Source organism: Centroberyx affinis, unplaced genomic scaffold (genome assembly GCF_046629955.1).
Source record: "Centroberyx affinis isolate AG114_WGS23_722 - 3 ecotype Tasmania unplaced genomic scaffold, CSIRO-AGI_Caff_v1 ptg000166l_1, whole genome shotgun sequence".
Classification (NCBI taxonomy): domain Eukaryota; kingdom Metazoa; phylum Chordata; class Actinopteri; order Beryciformes; family Berycidae; genus Centroberyx; species Centroberyx affinis.
Window position 1 is genome coordinate 429,314 of NW_027278863.1, and position 19,652 is coordinate 448,965.

Here is a 19,652-nt window from a genome sequence, read left to right on the forward strand (position 1 = left end):
TGCTTACTACTTCACACTGAAACAAAAACTGTCAAATTATCTACACTGCACACTCTGGACAGATGCTGACAGCTAGACAATTCAGAAGAAACTGACTGTTTTGAGTTTTGGTTAGGGAGAGAGAAATAAAGAGGGAAGGACTCTCTCAATCCTGGGTTTCAGTCTTCTTTTGTAGCTTTAGTAATTAACTCCTGAAGTTAACTTTGGAAAAAATAATTTGTAGCTTCAGTCCAGTTCAGTAACTCCTGGTGCAGTTGAACTAGTTCAAAAGTTCAAATACATACTGTATAGTGGAACTACTCTCTAACCTTGGATGTACAGTGATACTCCAAAAGGGAAGGCGAACTCTTCAGTTCAAATTAATAAGCATAAATAGATCTTTATTTACAGTTCGGAAAAACTCCATTCATATAAAAATAGTACTGTACCTATGTACACATTAATCTTAAGAATGGATGTGAATTTCAGAGTGTCCAATACACCAATAGGGTGTAAGTGTCACTTTGGAATTAACCCTTTACTCTTGATTGGAATCTCTACAGATAAGAGCTGCTTCAGACATGGCAGACATTTGTTAGCATAGCAACAGACTTTCCCCAAATGGAATCCAAAGTTGTATCATTCAACAACAAGGATGATTCTTTAATATGATCTGGATTAAGGTCACCATTTCCTCCAACACATTTTCGTGAGTCTCTATTGGTATGAACCAGCATTCTTTGGACCAGACTTTTCCCTTTAAATAGGGAGGAAAATACAAAAATCAGTTCCAGCTGTGCTGGATGCGAGCTTCCTCAGTTGAAGTTGAATTTAAAGTTGAAGGGTCCGGAGCCAAAGGGGTTGAAACCCTGGAAGCCTTGGAAGCCTCCCTGGAAGTGATGATGATGGTGGCCCCCCTGCTGGCTCTCTGGGTCCATGGGGTCTTCACCGTGGTCAAACTTTGTTCTCATCTCTAGAAACACACAGGCCCACACATCAAAATTGAACAACTGCACATACAGTATTAGAATTAGAAATATACAATTATAATAACATGACTAGCAGTAACACTAGCAGAGTTTAAGCACAAAATAAGAAACCCCACAGATAAACCTGCTAATTATGTAGCAGCAACAGAGTCCAACAATGCTGTCAAGTTAAAATATGTGTGAATGGGACATACAGAAAATATGCAAGTTGATACTGATAAATCATTCAGACATTAACTTGATATTGCCTAATTAGGGGAGTAATTGTAATGATGTGCCCTAATACTACAAAAGAAGAAAACAAAACCAGTGTCTGTGTGATCAGTGCTCTGGTGTGGAAATCCAAGACCGCCAAAATCTAATCAACTGATCCGTAGCCCAAGGGCTAGCTGTCCACCAAATTTCATCCATATCCATTTGTTACTTTTTGAGATATCTTGCCAACAATCTGCAAACAACCTCCTTCCAACTTTGTTTGCAAAAGTAAAAAATACCTTCTGGCAAGACAGCAGTGTATAGGAAAAATCATGAAATATGTTAGCAGAAACCAACACAAAGAACATTATTTGAGTTCTACTGTATTTCTCCAATGGTTACGGTGAAGTGTTACGAATGCCACATTCTAGAGGAGCCTTTGGTGGGTGTAGCTGAAGGGGAAGAGCATCACACTAACACTGCCAGAGTTTTAACTTCTTCTTACCTGGGTCAGTGAGAACCTCTTTGGCCTGAGCGATGTCTATGAACTTCTTCTCTGCCTTTTTCTTATCCTCTGGGTCCTGGAAGTTGTCCGGGTGCCACTGCTGTGCCAGTTTCCTGTAGGCCTTGATAATCTCCTTTTTCTGGGCGGTTCTGCGACAGTAAGAGCAGCATCATCAGTGCATCTACTGAGAATCTAGAAACACACAAATAACCTTTTCCTTCTTTTGAACATAACATAAATATTCAACACCTGTCAAAACCGGACCAAGTGTCAGGGTTCCCACTGTGGTCCTGATGTAATATTCCATGACTTTTCATTATTGAGTCAGTTATTCCTTCTTGGCTCATTCATGATGTTTTTCAGCTCAGAAAGGTTCAAAAGGAGATAAACAGTCTGGTTTCCACTACACTTGGGCTTCCTGTGGAGTGGCTACACAATATATAAAAACATCTGAAAACCACGGTCTAAAGTAACGACATTGTAAAATACATTCCTGTAGTGAGTGACCCACTCGTAAAATGCCCTGATATTCCCTGACTTCCCCAGTGAATTTATCAAAAACCCTGACCTTCCCTGTCTGGACTACACCTCCACAGTATTCCTGAAATTCCCACCTCTTCACTCCCAGGATCTTGTAGTAGTCCCTCTTCTGAGACTGTTTGAGGAGCCGCTGAGCTTTCTCCAGGCCTTCTTTGACCTGGCGGTCATTCTCACTGTGTTGACCCGCAGTCTCGTAGTCCTTAATAGCTGGAAAAAAAACATAAGAATGCAGGATATGATCAATATTGCTTATTCATTCACGGCAACTAATGGGGCAGCAGCATAGTGCGATGACACAGGGAAAGGCCGTCCTTCAACCGCAAGACCACGTTCAAGCACTTATTTCGGCAAGCATCCACCCTGCTTAAGTGTCTTAGAGCAAGGCACTGAATCACTTTTTCAAACCTCCACTGCTTTACCAAACATTATGACCCACAAAACCTTGCTTGCCTAACTAATGTTCTTTGCAATGACAGCTGGTAATCGCTCACATCCCATAAAAATGACTGCACAATCCTGCAGTGTAGTCATGTAGTAAACCACTTTATTCATTTAGCAAGCCCCATCACCTTCAGTTTGAGGTGCAGCCGCTCCAGGCTGTGTTTGTGTGTGCATGTTTGTGGTGCTTTGAGGCTTGTTTACCCTGTGAGGTGTACTGAGGTGTGTGTGTGTTTGTGTGTAATGAGCGTGTGTGCCGAGTGTGAGGCCCATGGGTTCTGACAGTTTAAAAGCCTGCGTGAGGGCTGACGCTCCCACCTGCTGGTGTGTTCATGCCTAAGCAGATAAAGTGTGTTAATGACAATCTACACCTCCTCCGCCCAGCCAACATCCCCTGTGGTTGCAGAGCTGATAGAGAGCAGTCTTGGTGTGGGGTTTTGTTACTCAGGGGCCGGCTTGCCTGTGATGATGTTTGGTGAAAAACAAAACTAAAAAAAACTAAAAACAGACTGGGCACTTTTTCCTCTTATCTTTTCAAAAATAAAAGCTAAAACCATATCGGCTGAATCTTTTGAACATTTAACAAAACTCCTTTGTGTGTAAAATACTATACTATAGGCCAACACTATAAACAGAACGATAACACCCTGACTGATCTAACAACTAGACATGGAGGTTTAATCTGACTGCACTCCTTTCTTCAATTTGTAATGGAAGTCGCAGAAGTGTTTTGAGTTGTATTGCACTGAGCAACTGGAAGGGAAATCAAATGCTAAATGACAGGAGCTTGAATGCTAAGGGAGTAAATGTCACAGACTAGCAGTGCAGAGCCAGAGTTTCAGATGGTTAGTGATGAGTAAGATCATCCGTTTTTTCTCTCCTTTTATAAGAACCAGTGTTGTGACATTGTGTTGGCACTCTGTGCTCCAACACACTGATGAGGAGTGGATGGCTTCCGTCACATTTCTAACAGATTTGACAGATTTGACAGATAAACATAAGATGTAGGCAGGGATTTCAACAAAAATATCCACTGGATGTTTGCACAGAGTGGTGGCAGACAACTAGCTGACGGGCAAGGATGATGTTTGGGAGAGAGAGGAGGGATCTTCGACTAAGTAATGGATTTTATTACTCCTCAAGATTTCACCATCTCCTATCATTGGACTTTCAGCAATTTGACAATAGATTGGGGAGACTGTTTCAAGCTAATAATCCCTCATCTGCCAACAAAAACATCATAGAGATAGTGAAAGCAGGGTGTGTGTGTCTGTGTTTTGGCACTGCCACCCAAGAATGGCGTTGGACTTGATAAATGAGCAACTGTGCATAATTTCAGCCCGCAAGGCAGGGCAGCTGTAGATCTTGCAAGCTGTGCGTATTTCAAAACACACTGCGCTCCACGCCTAGTTGTAATGATACTGGATCACGTAGGGGTTTTAACAGATGTTTGATTTTTGTAGGCAAAAGACATAGGAGCCATGTGCAATAACAAAATTAGATATGGAAAACCTATGTTTGCTTAAATTTAATTCACATTCAAACTGAATGGTGATGTACAAAAAGCCTGTGTGAAATGAGACTTGGATTGATTGGATGTGATCATGCCCCTTTCAAATGCCTGCATGCTTCCTACACTGAGAGCAGTTGCTCTGATGGTAAAACAGCGCACTCTACATTCATCTGACAGAATAACAACCAAAGCAGCTGGTTGACTGGATCTCAGTCCAAAGCAGGGATCACACTTAATCTGTAATGCATTTATTGTATTTTGCTGCAAATTATGTGCAGAGTTCTACGCAAGGATCCCATGGGTCAGACTCCTACAATGAAACTAATTAGCTGTGATTCTTGATTGTAGTATTAAAACTTAAATTTTAGTTGCAGTTTCAGTTACTTTATTTCAATTTTCTCATCACAAAACTAAACAGAGGTAGTAAAAAACAGAAAAAAAAATAGGAGGAACACGCAACTTGAGAAATCACTGTTAGTAAATTAATATACTTTAGGAGCAACTTTTGTTCAAAAAACAGAAAAAAAAATTGTTTTAATTTACACATGCATAACTACAGCAAATCCAACACGTAATTAACGTATCGTAATTCAACGCACCTGCAACAGAAAGATAAAGCTGTAATGCATTTTCTCATTTGAAATTAATGAACTTCCAGTGGAGAGTAATGCATTCAACGGTTTAAGAGGAGTCCATTAAGTTGAAAAATAAACAATATAATAGATCTGAACTGCCCACAATTGCATCTGCCAGGATTCATCCATGCCACCAGCTGAGTGCTTACCTTCCTCATACTGCTCCTCTAGGACGTAGGCCTCAGCTCTGTCCTTCAGCGCGTTGACGTTCTCCGGCTCCGACTGGAGCACCTCACTGCACACTGAGATAGCTCTGCTTGCATGCTGGCCCTGGTCATCACACACACACACACACACACACACACACACACACACATTACAGACACTTGCTTGACCACTCAATACCTTTGAATTAATATTAATAACTAGACCGCTCTACACAAACCCAATGGTTAGAAATATAATGTGATTTTCTAAAAGGCACACAGCAGCAGTGAAGAGTCTTACCTGCGACAGCGCATGGCAGATACGCTCCTTGGCATGGAGGGAGTAATGGTGTACGTTGGGCTCAGTCTTCATCACCGCCTCGTACTTGCTCACTGCGTCCTCGTACCTAAAAAGAGCAGGAGACAGGTAGGTGTTTTAACGATGCTGACACTGGGAAAACAGTAGGATGTAACATGGATCACTGCACCCACAAACATTATGCCACTCCTTCACCGTCTCCGTTTCAGACTTGTGAAAATGATACAATGTGATGTGTGCCAAATACGATGTGACATCCTTTCAAGTTGAGATGAGAATTGCATGTCTGTTTGTAAGACCAGCAGGTGAGGATGCCTGTGGGTAAGGGGGCCGTCATTCTAGGTTGCTGCTGATGCAATCCCTGCTGTTCAGGCTATATTACAGGGATACACAATTGCATTGCATGAATACTCACACCCACACACACACACACAAACAAACACACACACACACACACACACACACACACACACACACACAAACCTCTGCTCTTGGATGAGTTCCTCTGCAGACTGGATCTGTTTGTTGAGCTTCTTCACCTGCTTGTAATGACTGTAACACTGCTTGTGATCAGGATCCAGCTTCAGACACTCACGCACCTCACTGAGATCAGAGGTAAGGAGGATAAAACAGGTAAGGGATTAAAAGAGTCACATCTTTTCCGTGAAATTACATCATGTACAATATGTGACATGCTATCCACATTTATGTCAGACAGAAAAAACTGCTGGAAAAATGGATGCATCAATTTTTCACTCTTGCTAGCACTACAGACTACTACACTTTGGAAATCAGCTGACACAGAGTACAGATTCAATCCATTAGTTTTACTAATAACATAACTTTAGACCATTCATGTCACTGGACAAAAAATATTGAGATGTACTCCATTAGTGAGAGCTAACATCTTCTATGTGTGGGGGAAAAATTGCAAATTTGCTGTATTTACTGGGTAAAAGATTTTAGTAATTGGGACATTTTCTCATAGTGACACCCTATTTTAGTCTGGTTCTTGGCACAATGAGCATCCTCAAGTACAGCAGCCTAGTGTGTACCCAAAGTTGGTCTTACTTGAGGGACATCTCATGGTCTCCAAGGTTATAGTAGATGCTACTGAGTTTGTAGAAGGCCTGGGTATTGTCACTCTTCAGCTTAGAGGTGGCTTTAAGGTCACTGATAGCCTTCCCCATCTCTCCCATCTGAATGAAACACTCTGCTCGCAGCTCACGAGAGTTCACATCCCAAACGCAAGTCTGGAACAGGCGGACATTACATGTCAGATGCAGTGTAATACTAATGGTCCGGTGATAACATTTACAAACTGTTGTGTGGACGTTAGGCACACTGAAAGAAAGTTCATAAGGTGCTGATCACCGGCACAAAAATCTCACATGAAAGAAGAAAAAAGCATTGCACACTCTAGCCCTACATGCATAATATTTTTTACTGACAAAATTTCAGCATAAAGCCTCCTTCTTGGTCTTAACTTCATCCTTGCAGGAAAATTAGGCAATGCTAACAAGGTGTGGTCCTTACCTCAATGATGGTGTCGAGCTGGGCAGCAGCTGTCATGTAATCCCTGCTGTTGAAGTTGCTGTGTGCCTGAACCACCAGCCGCTGAATTTCATCTGACTTGGTCAGCTGACTCTGGGCTTCCTTCTCTTCTTTGTCGCTGGGGTTGGACTTGAGCTGGAACACAGTGAGGCAAGGCATTACATTGAGTACTTCCAATGGTGATTAAAGCGGTTTAGCCACCAACTGAATGGAATGAAGAAATTTCTCTATCTGATGGAGACGGGGGGATTAAGGAGGGAAGAGGAAGAGCTAGAGAAAAAAAAAGGTTGAAGCCAGGGAAGAGTAAGGAACATGAGGAGACATAGACGGTAGAGCAGAGTATGCTCAATATGCTTAGGAAATTTTGATTCTGTCCAACTCATTCCAATATAGGCAAGCTCTTATATTTGAAAAGATACTTGTGCCAACTTTGACTTTTAAAAGCATTGCCAATCACAGCAGTACTTACTTACCATTCCCTAAACCCATTACACTATAATCATCCTCATCACAGAGGTCATCATCTTCACGAGAGCAATCTCAGCTAATGGCACATCCTTTACAAATAGACCTGGCTGTCCCGTAAGTGTTTCCTGCTAGCTCAGCCTTGGGAAGAGAGTAATGCATAAATGTGATGCATTACACCATGCCAGTGTTCTGGACTGCTGAAGCAGCAGGTCAGCATGCACCTCAGGCCAGACCCATTGAGATCCTACCAGCAAAATATGATCCAGATGCCTATTGGTCTCTGCTGGGAATATGGCTCCTTGCCGTCTTGAAGCAGGAGGCATGACAGTTGATTTCAATTATAAAACTTTCTACACCTTGGGCGCTCTCAGAAATTGACTTTTTTTTCTAAACTGTATTAAAAAAAAATCTCACCAATAATACAGCTTAGTGGCCAGACATTTTCCCCCAGCTTAGCCACCTGAAGTTTCACATTACAGTCTACTAAAAAATGAACGCAAGACTAACTGCTGCGCTTCAATCTAGACATACTTGTGTTAATCAAAAGCTGGTGGGTTCTCTGTGTATTCATTAAAATACAATGAAAAGGCAAAGGGACAAACTATGAGGACAGGCTTAGGGGGCTGCAGCCCTGCCACATGCCCTTGGCACAATGTGACAATATCTGACATTCATATCCTATCACCATGTACAAGAGGAATTACCAAGTCATGATAACCTCACCTGAGAATACAGCAGCTTTAAATGGAATCTAAGAATTAAAGGATCTGCAACAAGGGCATTTATCTCTTCTGGCAGTGTTATGAAACCTCAGTGTAAAATGATAATTCTAATGGAAAACGTATTAGTGAGTTTCACTCTTGATCCTTAACGAGCACCTGCAAATGATCCCTGAAGACCCAAATGAGACTTGGCCGCCAATTTAATTATCATCAACCATCTTGTAATATGGCTTATAAATGCAGGGTTTTCCTTGTTTTTTAAGCTCCTAGGTGGCCTGCCGAAATGTTCTACTTGCAATGTTTTTTACTTGCTTGATGCTTGGGTTCGAAGAGCTTTGATTTTCCCTAAAGATGTTGTATGCTCTTCATCCCACCCCACCAATAACAAAACAAGTCCCCCCCATGTTGTCAATATTATCAACTAGGTCTGCCTGAAATCTAGGAAATCCTTGGCCTGTTATTATACATTGTGATAAAATAAATAAATGTGCATCATGCATAGAACAGCACAATTGTCCTTCTTCCAATCAATTAGGTGGTTGATGAATGAAAAGCTTGATTGTCCAGGTGCAACAGTCTTCTTTTTGAATTTTATTTTGTGCCAAAAACACAACAATAAAGCCTAGTTCTCATGCTTCATTGTAGCATTAAAACATAAAATCTCAGTACTAGACCAAGCTACAGATCAACACTGACACCTCCTGGTGAACTTTACTTCCTCAATTAAAGAGTCACCTCCTACTCAGTCACATTCCCATGGAGTTCAAACTGGATATTACTATACTTACCACCTTCTTAAAGTCGCTCTCTGCCTCGTCCAGCCTGCCCTGCTTCAGAAGGAGGTTTCCCCTCTGAAGCCTTGCCTGTTGAGAGAGGGAGCGAGAATTTGTTGTGTTGAAAGCTGTAAATATAATCTAGACTTTGTCAACACAGCTGACATAACTGACCAGTTTCCCAACGTAGTCATGCCTGGACCTGGCAATATCTGGCTTGAGTTGCCAAGAAGTTGTGGTATAAAATGTGCACATATACTGTAGCAACTTCCTCTCACTATTTGTGTAAACCTGTGTTTCTTACACTATGGGTCAGACCCAGAATGTTTCAGGTGGATTTCAACATGACAGAGTACAATGGTTTCAATGAGCCTGGGTGCCAGGGTAAGAGTGGATCTGAAAAGTTTTAACATCAGCTGATGTTCACAGTGGGACTCACAGATGTGAAGTCTGGCTTGAGCTCTATGACTCTGCTCAGATCTGGCAGTGCAGACTTCGACTTCCCCATGGCTAGGTAAACTGTAGCTCTCCTGTAGTACGCCATGTAGTTCTTGGGATCGCCATCTGGACAAGAACAAACATAACCATTAAGATGAATACTGTGAGTTATATTTCCTAATCGCCTGAGGTAAATCTTTTTAAACAGATTATTTCTGTGACTTACCCACAGCAGCATGGAAGTGAGAGAGGGCATCAGCTAGCTGGCCAGCAGCAAGCAGTTTCTTCCCCATCTCCAGGTGACTCTCCACACTCCCATCCCTGCCACATTTCACTCCTGAGAAACATTCACAATACTGACATGTCACTAACATATATAATAAACATAATACTGACATCAACCAAGGTTTTGAGCATATAGCACAGGCTATGCAGCTGCACTATTGTCATTTTAAGTAGTAAACGTTACTGACTCGCTACAGAAGTGAGGTGAAATCAGGTGAGATTTGCATATTCATAAAAGTAACGTTTACATCACAAGCAGGAAGCCCAAGTACCGAGTATTGCTCTCTGACATGAAGCAATGCAATTTTATCAGCTTCACCGGGTCTGTGCTTACAGCAAGCAAGAGTTGCAACATACAAACCAAGTTGGCTAGCTAATAAAAACTACCTCTAGCATGGGGAGGCAAACCTCATTAGCTGGCTAGCAGCTAACCGTTAAGTTGATCTGATAACGTCCCACAAACTATTTTCAAGCTAGGAAGCCAGCTAGCTAACGTTAATCGTTTCGGTTTCGGTAACTTAGCTAATGTTAGCGATATACTCTACTTTGTCCAATCTGTATGGCTTGACTGAACAATGGTCAAAGCTAAAAATAATATTATATAACGCTAGTTTGAGATGGAATAGTCAGGTTCTTACCTTCATATCTCAGATCAATCAAAACAAGAACAAATGGCATGTAAGTCAAGATTTTGTGCGCTACATGGTTGATGGAAACCATGGTTAGATCAATGTCTGGATCAAACAAGCCCTGCAGTTTCTTGCAACAAACTCTAGCTAATGTAATTTTAACTACGCATTAATTCTTGACAGTCCCATGTGGTGACAGCTATTCAAATGTAACTTGGCATCACTTCTCATTTCCCAGTCAGAGCAGAGCAAGTAAGTCAAGTCGACCGGTCGTGGGTGGCAGTGATTGGCTGAATTGTTGGGTAACTCCGCCCACCTCGACTGGTTCAACAGAGAGGAGCCACGGCAGCACAAAGTCAGCATGTCCTATTGAAGATATTGGACGTGTGTGTGTGTGTGTGTGTGTGTGTGTGTGTGTGTGTGTGTGTGTGTGTGTGTGTGTGTGTGTGTGTGTGTGTGTGTGTGTGTGTGTGTGTGTGTGTGTGTGTGTGTCAGGAGACTATTCAACACGTGTTTTATGATTGTAATATTCTTATTGCTTTCTGGAGGGATTTCAGTGTGCATATTTTTTTTTTAAACATCTCAGTGTTTGCTTTGAAAGACATAGGCTAACTTGCTAGTAGGAAAGTGATGATAAAGCTGCTGAGCTAGTTATACATTTTCTTATTATATAAAATTGTTTTAAATCTATAGGCTATCTGAAGGCCAAATTTTAAACTGAAGTTAAACAACTTACTGAACTCACTAAAAACAGATACTGTTAGACTACTATAACAAAATATTGCTCAGAACCCCTTAAAACCGTCCTTTTTTATATAGTTTTGCCTTTACTTATTTTTTTTATTTCTAATGATATTTTTAATAGTGGTAGTAGTAGTAGAACTAGTAGTAGTAGGCTAGCGGTGGTAGTCTTTTTCTTGTATTTGTATGTTCTGTTTTAAATGTTCTCTGTTCTCGGTATCCTCTAAAACAATATTGACAAAGTGTTCTTTTGATGCTTCAATAAAAAAACAAAAAACAAAAAAAGTCAGCTTGTGTCAGAGGGTGCAGTGGTTCCCAAATCATCTCATGTAAGGACCCCAATAGATACACATCAGGACAGTGGTTGGGCTCCAGAGACCACCAGCGGCCCCTGAGGGAGTTTCAGGGGCTCCTCAGCAAAATGAGGAATAGTTTGATTTCACTATTATTTCACTCCCTGGAAGTTAGCACAATGGGAGAATGTATAAGGATGACTTACTCATACCTACAGTACAGACAGTTATATAATTCTATACCAAGTCATATCTTACAACATAAATCTCCTTAGATGGTGTCTAATCAAATGATGTTCTGTGGTCTAATGAAAATCTGTTAGAGGGACGTGATATTCAAACATTTGAGAACCCCTGCATTACCCTACTTGATAAGATCTTGCTCCACGAAACCCCATGAGAGTATTTTTGTTATTAGACTTGGTACTGTCGGTAGGGATGTAACATTGGGTACAGTGAAACCAGTGAACAAAATAGTCATCTTAGACATTCTCTCACTGTGCTAATTTCCAGTAAATAAAATGACAGTGAAAATAATCTATTCTTTATTTTGTTGGGGACCCCTGGAAACCCCTCAAGGATTCCTGGTCCCCACTGGAAACCACTCCTCTCTTGCTTTGTGGGCTTGCAAAGATGCTGCCACAAAAATACTAATATAGCAGATTCAAGGACAGATGGTGAAGAGAAGATGCTTGGCACACAGTTTTGGTCTCATTACCGTGACTTGACAAATAGATATTAGACACAAAAGCAAGGTTATTTTTGCAATGGCTCATGCATTCACTGTTATCAAGCAATATCAAAGTTTTGTTTTATTTCAAATGTTCAAAACACACTTTGTACATAATTGGCATAATTACTTGCAAGTTCTAGTATAGGCAGAGATAAAAAAAAATCAAAATAAAGGACTTAAATATTTTATCCACATAGAAGCAGATCCACTGTTCCTCCAATTATTCACAGGTACAAGAGTGGCTTTCAAACAGTATTCAAGAACTTAGTTTCTTTCGTCGTTGGAAATCTGTCTCCCAAAAGCTAATGAACTAGTCATACATTTTGGTGTTGTCCTTATAAATTATTTGATGGATTTTTATCAACCATAGGGATGATCTCTTTTGATTTCAACAAAGCTAGTATCCACTATGAGAGATTAAGCCCAGAAAGCCTGTGTTTTACTGTAAATGAGACATCTTATTGTACATGCACTATATGTCTAAGAATAAAACTTGTTCAGAACTAGGAGTACAGACTTTGAAAAGCATTCTAAAAATAATGCCACCCAAATTTCTGCTGAAGCACAGTAAAACACAGTAATTAGTTGTTTTCCAGCTTTGGATATAGGTCACACATAAGCGTTAGTAGATGTCTTGCTGCTCCTGCTGATCCCAGACACACTGCTGGCTCTGCTGCCGCTGCTGCTCCGGGAATTTCTGCTCTCTGTACTCTCTGTGCGAGCTGAAGACATGTAGGTCTGTTTGGCTGGAACAGCTGCGTAGGCGTCAGGCAGCCGGTAGGCAGGGACTCCTTTTCTCTTTGAGCTGTGAGGTTGAATATGAGACATATATTATGTATTGGGTGTTTTTGTATTCTGTGGGTAAATAATAGAAAACTGGGATAATCCTACAGAACAAAAAATCACAGCAGTACCTTGACTGGCACCCTTCCTTCCCTGCAAAGCTGCTGTAAATAAGACCGCCAACAACAAGAAGGGTGGAGCCACCCCAGCCAATAAACACACCAACACCTATTTCAAACCTGAGAATGAATACAAGAGTAATACATAAGTACATTGTGTTTGCATCATAGAAATGCATGACACACTTTGATGCATGAAACGGTTTGTTGTACACTTCACTCATGACACTTATAAATTTTACGTACTTTTGAGCTCTGAAGTTAGGGTCTTGAAATTCCGCTCTGATTTTGTTTCCATAGTAGGAGAAAGCAATCATAGAACACAGCCCTAAGGCAACAGGCACATGTTTATTTTAAGGATCATCTTAAATAAACATTGCAGTGTGATTTTCCTTATAAATAGCTCATAGTGAAAAGCTTTACCTGAGATAAGGTAGTTCATCCCTCCAGCAAAAGTTACTCTTGCATTAGCAATCTCTGATCCTCCAACCTTAGTGCACTTCATTCCCACTAAGACTAGAATTGATCCAAAGAAACCCAGGATAATAGAGGTGATGATGAGAGCACGGCACATGTGAATGTCCCCTGTCCAAGAGTGACAACAACAAGAGAAAGAAATGCTCAGCGCTTAAAGTTACCTACAAGATGCCAGGAACTACGATTGCTTTTGCCGTATGGTGACATTTTCACTTACAGTTCAGTGCAAGCATTGATGGAATTCCCTTGCAGTCAGACACTCCTGTTGAATCCGATATACAATCCTTCCACAGGTTGGAGAAGTAGTTTGAAGTGGTCAGAACAATGCTGTCCACTTCAGACCAGGTCCAGATCTCTGTGGGCATGGTGGAACAGACCAGGATCCACCCGGACACACAGACGACAAAGCAGCCGATCTCCATGTACATCACCACAGTTCTGTAATTCATGCCTGCCTCGCTGTCGAGCTGCTAGACACAGAGAGAAAGACAAAGCAGAGCAATGGCACAAGTGCAACCGGTGCTTCCTTCTCAAGCCAAAACTGTGGAAACCTGAGAGGAGGGAGAGAGAGAGAGAGAGAGAGAGAGAGAGAGAGAGAGAGAGAGAGATGAGAGAGATGGCTCACAGCTCTGTCCACCCACTGTCCCACCTCAGACACTGCGACACACTCACACTCACACCCACACCCACACGTACACACACACACCACACAAACATGTGCACACATAGGGCAGAAGACAGAATCCGGTTTGTGTGCATCATCACAACTTTTGCTTTGGACTGTGACTCTGTGTTTTGTTGTGTGAAGGTCACTCTCAGCACATGTTTGTTATTGGTACGATACCCAAGAGCCTACCAGCATGAATTTAGTTTTGTGTACCATTTTCCTCTTGGTCCATTGACGATATATTGGCATAGCTCTTGGCCTCTTATTTCAGATGGTGTGTTAAAACACACCATCTGGTGTGTTGAAGCATTTATTTTCATGGTTATGTTTGAGGTTTGAAATAAGGATTGATTAATGCAACAATGCTGAAGATATTTCTGAGTGTTATCATCAAGTAATATACTACATAATATGGAAAGAAACTCACGATGGTCGTTGTACATACAAAGTAATATTTATCAATTATATTAATTCACAGATATTTCAGTGACAGTCTTCAAAAACTATACATGTTCACGATAAATCATAATTACTGTATACAGAAAGGTAACAAACGAAAAGTAAACAAAATATATCCGATATATGACCTTCTATTTTGCCAAACCGAAAATGACAAGAGCATGAAAACATCAAATAATTTACAATTGTACATGAGATGCATTCAAGAGACAGCTAAAGGTATGAAAAAAAATCCTATTGTCCCCATTTTCCACCACACACTCATCCTATCTATGAGCTATGTTAATCACTGGTTTATTAGATTTCTACTACACAAATGCATCTCTTTCTGACATTTTCTCTGGTGTTGTCTGTGAGAGCTTTGAGATCTTGGAGCTGTTGGACCGCCCTGAGCCCATGTAAGACCCATACTGTTTGGACGGTCTGTAGTATCCGGTGTACAGAGTTCTTCCAGCGGAGCGAGGGTCCATGTACGTTCGTGTTCCATAGGCGTACACCACTCTACTGCAAGACAGGAACATAGCCAAAGTTAATAATGCAATATGACCACCGCAGCCACAGGGAAAAGGGTGCAGATGGATGATTTATTACCTTTCAGGCAAGATTACTCTGTAGACTGTCACAGCGTAAAGCACGGCCCCCAAAAGGATGAAAAAACATCCCACCAGTCCCAGAAATATGGGAGTTCCTATGTCATACCTGGAATTAGGACAAAAGTAAGTAAAATTTGATTTATCTGACAAATGTGTACATGATCATAGTTAATGCCGACATAAAGTTGTAATGCCTATGGATATTGCCTTTTTATATTATATAAGGCAAATGTCCTGCTGTATGTGCTGAATGAGAAGCTGCTTCCAATTATTTGTTTTTTGTTTCAAATTTTGAAAAATAAACAAAAACTTGAAAATACATTTTAAAAGTAAGTAAAATCAACCCAATTTTGTCCTGATGCATTATACGTACAGTAAAGGTGTAGTCTTTGTTCCATATTGTACTGTGGCATCAATAGAGCTTTACAATGCAGTAAATATAGCCAAGTGAAGTGGGGATTTTTGGAGTTTTGCCATAATAGTGATACAGATCGATGACAAAAAAAACATGCTGTACCGTAAGACTCCTGGTTGTAAACTGGCAGCAAAGGTTGTCCTGGCGACCCTGTTGATGTATAAGCAGTAGGCAGCAATGTCTGACAAACCTGTGTGAAGAGGTTTCGGTGATACCAAGACACGGTGAGGGCAAAACATTTCTGTGATTTACAGAGACTAGCACTGTATGTGTTCTGTACTCACCTCCAACAAAATGAAACACGGCTCCGACGAGGAGCAGTTTGTCCTTGGTTTTATCTGCTCCGCCAATATAAGTGCACTCCATCCCAACGAAACAGAATGTTGCACCAAAGAACCCAAGAGTTAACCCGCACATTAGCAGGCCTCGCACTCCCTGGACATACGCTGTGAGAAACAGAAACAAAGTTCATATCATGTTAACTAAGCTGATATGTGGTAACAAATGCCCAAGAAAAGATTCAGTTGAAGAAATTCCACTTCTTGGACAGATTTTCTCTAAGTATGAATGAGATGCCAGAATGACAGTGAAATCTACATGCTATTTGGTGGATACTTTTATGCAAAGGCCCTTATAGTACCCATGAGTACACACACTTTAAGCAACTGAACACCTAACCCTAGCCATGCCATGCTCTACTGCTTTCCATCCAGTATCTATATTCATGCAAAGTGTAAGATTAACAGAGGCAGAATTTGCACAACATCATTCCTGAGGTGTATCACACTTACGGGTGACAGTCCAGAGCACTGGGAAGTCTCTACAGTTAGTTACTGCTGTGGAGTCGGTGAAGCAGTCCTTCCACAGGTTGGACCAGTACCAGGCCACCTTGATAATGAAGGAACCTCCTTGTCCTCCTAACTGGGTGATCCTCCAGTAGTCCATGGCCATGGTGCACAGCACAAACAGCCATCCCAGTGTGGAAATCAGGAATCCAAACACTTGGATCAGACGTTTCCTCATTTTTGAAATCAGGAAAGACAAAGGAGACCGGCTAATGTGGTTTCTACTGAGCAGGACAGACAGCACACACTCACACTTGACTTCTGCCCAGTGGTGAGCGGGACAATGACGCCTCTTGTTTCATTTCAGTGGGAGGCAGTGGGTCTGTCAGGAGGACAGGACGACAAGGTGTGTTTGCGCCTTGTGCCATTAGTGTTGATGTGGGCTGTGTGTCACTGTGGAAGATGTTTACTGTAAACTCTCAGGAGTGTGGTGCCCACTTAAGATATCCTGCACCACTTCTAGCTGTCTTTTCCTTGAAATGAATGTTTGCACCAATTTTCCATTACGCAGCAACAAGCACATTTAATATGTAATAACACCTTGAATTGTTTAATCATTTTTGTCTCCTTCAGAAGTTTGGACACACACATTTTTCTTTATTTTTACTATTTTTCACATTTTAGAATAATAGAAAAGACATCAAAACTATAAAATAACACAAACAGAATTTGCAGCGACCAAAAAATTGTTAAACAAATCAAAACTATCTTATATTTTAGAGTAAGTGGTAGCTGCCCTTTGCCTTGATGGAAAGGCAAAAGCTTTGGAAAGAAATTCATACATAGGCATCAACTTCACTATTTATATTTGTCTAAAAAAAAACAAATTTCAAGCATTTAAGCATAAGCCTTTAGATCAAAACAGTACATTCAATCAGGTGTGCCCAAACTTTTGACTGGTAGTGTACACCAACATATTATTGGGATAAAATCCCCCAAAATTCCCACAGAGTCCCACAGTATTTCACCACAAGAGAATATAATACAAACAATATAATACAAACTGCTGCCCTCTCCTGACCCGCCAGAGGAACACACTCATGCCTGTATCACTGATTGGGCATGCAGGGCACATGCCCCATGGCCCCAGACCACCAGGGGCCCCAAAATATTCTAAGTACCGTGTCCATGTTCAATGCATTTTACATTTCACAGATTTCAATTGAAATGTGCAGTCAAGGCGGGGCCTGTAGGCCACAGTTTATGATTGTAGGGGCCCAAGTCACAGCCTCTAATGACATTTGATGCAGAGGAGGACCCAATCACAATTATTAAACTGCCACCTCTTGCTTGTATGTTTATGAGCAGTGCATTTAGTGAGTATCATCCAGCTAAGATGCAGAGCACGAATTATATACTGGTGGGGCAGGGGAGTCTAGGTACAGACAGTAAAACCTTTTCAATAAATTTCAACATTTAACTGTCAACCTCATCCCAAACTGGACTCTGCCTTGTTTGATACTTCTAGCATTTTGACTAGTCATAATGTAAAAAAAGATATCTTAAATTAGCATTTTGACAGTTCATAATGTAAAAAAAGATATCTTAAATTAGCATTTTGGCAGGTCATAATGTAAAAAAAAGATATCTTAAATTAGTATTTGACAGGTCATAATGTAATTAGAGCTATCTTAAATTAGCTTTTCAGTTGGTCGTAATGTAATGATGCTTAATGCTAAATGCGTAAATGCTAATTTACAATATCTCTCATTACATTATGACTAGCCAAAATGCTACTTTAAAATATTTCAGATATCTGTAATGAGAACTACTGGAACTATCAGCAGCTGTAGTAGTAGCAGCAGCAGCAGTGTTGTTGCTTGCCACTACTGACTAATACCACCTGGCTTAACGGTACTGCTGCAGCAGACAGGCACAAGGGCCTACATTAGAAAAGATAATATAAAATAAAATAAATTAAGATAAATGATCTTGGGTAAAATCATGGAAAAGTAGCTGGTGAAGCTAGTTTTATTAGGCTAGCTTCAGCGGGAGGTAGGTTGGCTTCAGTGGGACGCGAATGGCGCCTCTTTGTACCAACCAGCTCTTCAATGAACCGCGTTTGCTAGCCGCCACGCCACCTGATCCAAACTATCAAAATTAACTAGAAAAAAAATAATAAAGAGAAAGTCTCCAAACACGGCCATCAAGCATCCAGTAGCTACTGCTCTGAAATGAGGGCCGTGGTTCCCAAAGAGAGCCTCTTGCCGTGGTCCAAGCACAGCTTTACCAGCGCCCAGGGGAGGATACCTTACCATGGTAAGGATTAAGCTGTGTGTGTGTGCGTGTGTGTGTGTCTGAGTGAGGCCCCAATCACAATTATTAAACTGCCACCTCTTGCTTGTGTGTTTATGAGCAGTGCATTCAGTGAGTATCATCCAGCTAAGATGCAGAGCACTAATTATATACTGGTGGGGCAGGGGGATTAGGTACAGACAGTCAAATCTTTTCAATAAATTTCAACATTTAACTGTTTTATTTGGTCCTTTATTCTCACCACCTATCACCTCGCCTCCTTAAAGCCACAACCTGCAATCCAAATGTAAACAAAGGGAAGCCCCACCACCTAAAACTAGGAACTAAAGCTTGCCTTGGGGTTGGACAAATGTTATCAATCTCAAATTGAATGAGCGAGCTCTAGATAGAAGGAATGGCAGTTTATAATAGCTAAATCTGAGTTTCAGATTACTTTGAACCTGTAAAAGGTTTACATCTGTATTGTTTGTGAACAGGCTAGTATGTTAAGTTAAAGTGTGTGGGTGTATACCGAGAGGTGGGGGGTCCAAGGAACGTTACGTCATCTTCAGACAAAATAATGGCACACAAAATAGAATCTGCTGCAAGTTAACGCTTGCCTTTTTTTTTCTATTCACACCCTATTTATAAAAGGCACCAAAGGCTGCTCATCATTCACTATACACACATTTCACACATTACCTACAGAGAGGTACACTGATGAAGTGCAGCGCCTTTTTTGACCTTCCTCGAGTTTGCATATTGCAGAATCTTAGTTAATCTTTATGTCATGGAAAACAAGATCATCTGTGTTAGACATCGTTTTAAATACTGTCATTACAGATTAACAGCATCGGCTGGCGGCTTGGTGTTAAAGATACAAACAACAAAGCAAATGTCTTATCAAATATTACACACTTTATTGCCATACACATCTATAAAAAAACTATTTTATAAAGCATACATTTTTTACCAAATGCCTTTGATTTTTTTAGGTGTTTCACATTAATTGAGCACATTGTTGTTTACCTATAAGACATATATAATCCTAACATTCGATGTACAGTAATATCTAGGATTGTGAAATACAGAAGATGGTTGCAACATTTAGAAAAATACCTCTTATAAATAAAACAAATGTCCCCAGGATCCCAAGATCAGACA

The 19,652-nt window shown here is 40.9% G+C and overlaps 3 protein-coding genes across 3 annotated transcripts; all 3 read right to left on the reverse strand.

Moving 5' to 3' along the window:
• Window positions 1-381: 381 nt before the first annotated feature.
• dnajc3a (DnaJ (Hsp40) homolog, subfamily C, member 3a) lies at window positions 382-10,340 on the reverse strand. Its single transcript, XM_071533620.1, has 12 exons — window positions 10,138-10,340; window positions 9,441-9,551; window positions 9,216-9,340; window positions 8,792-8,866; window positions 6,796-6,948; window positions 6,331-6,512; window positions 5,743-5,862; window positions 5,242-5,347; window positions 4,944-5,064; window positions 2,283-2,415; window positions 1,669-1,817; window positions 382-952 (listed from the first exon to the last, which is right to left on the reverse strand). The coding sequence occupies exons 1-12, from the start codon at window positions 10,217-10,219 to the stop codon at window positions 795-797; spliced, it is 1,515 nt and encodes a 504-aa protein (XP_071389721.1). The 5' UTR covers window positions 10,220-10,340; the 3' UTR covers window positions 382-794.
• Window positions 10,341-11,927: 1,587 nt separating this feature from the next.
• Window positions 11,928-13,737, reverse strand: LOC139656153 (claudin-10-like). Its single transcript, XM_071533661.1, has 5 exons — window positions 13,492-13,737; window positions 13,221-13,382; window positions 13,044-13,125; window positions 12,810-12,917; window positions 11,928-12,700 (listed from the first exon to the last, which is right to left on the reverse strand). Exons 1-5 carry the CDS (start codon window positions 13,721-13,723, stop codon window positions 12,505-12,507), a joined length of 780 nt encoding a protein of 259 aa, XP_071389762.1. The 5' UTR covers window positions 13,724-13,737; the 3' UTR covers window positions 11,928-12,504.
• A 661-nt stretch (window positions 13,738-14,398) lies between these two features.
• Window positions 14,399-16,541, reverse strand: LOC139656142 (claudin-10-like). Its single transcript, XM_071533650.1, has 5 exons — window positions 16,200-16,541; window positions 15,693-15,854; window positions 15,511-15,598; window positions 14,992-15,099; window positions 14,399-14,904 (listed from the first exon to the last, which is right to left on the reverse strand). The coding sequence occupies exons 1-5, from the start codon at window positions 16,429-16,431 to the stop codon at window positions 14,709-14,711; spliced, it is 786 nt and encodes a 261-aa protein (XP_071389751.1). The 5' UTR covers window positions 16,432-16,541; the 3' UTR covers window positions 14,399-14,708.
• Window positions 16,542-19,652: the final 3,111 nt, after the last annotated feature.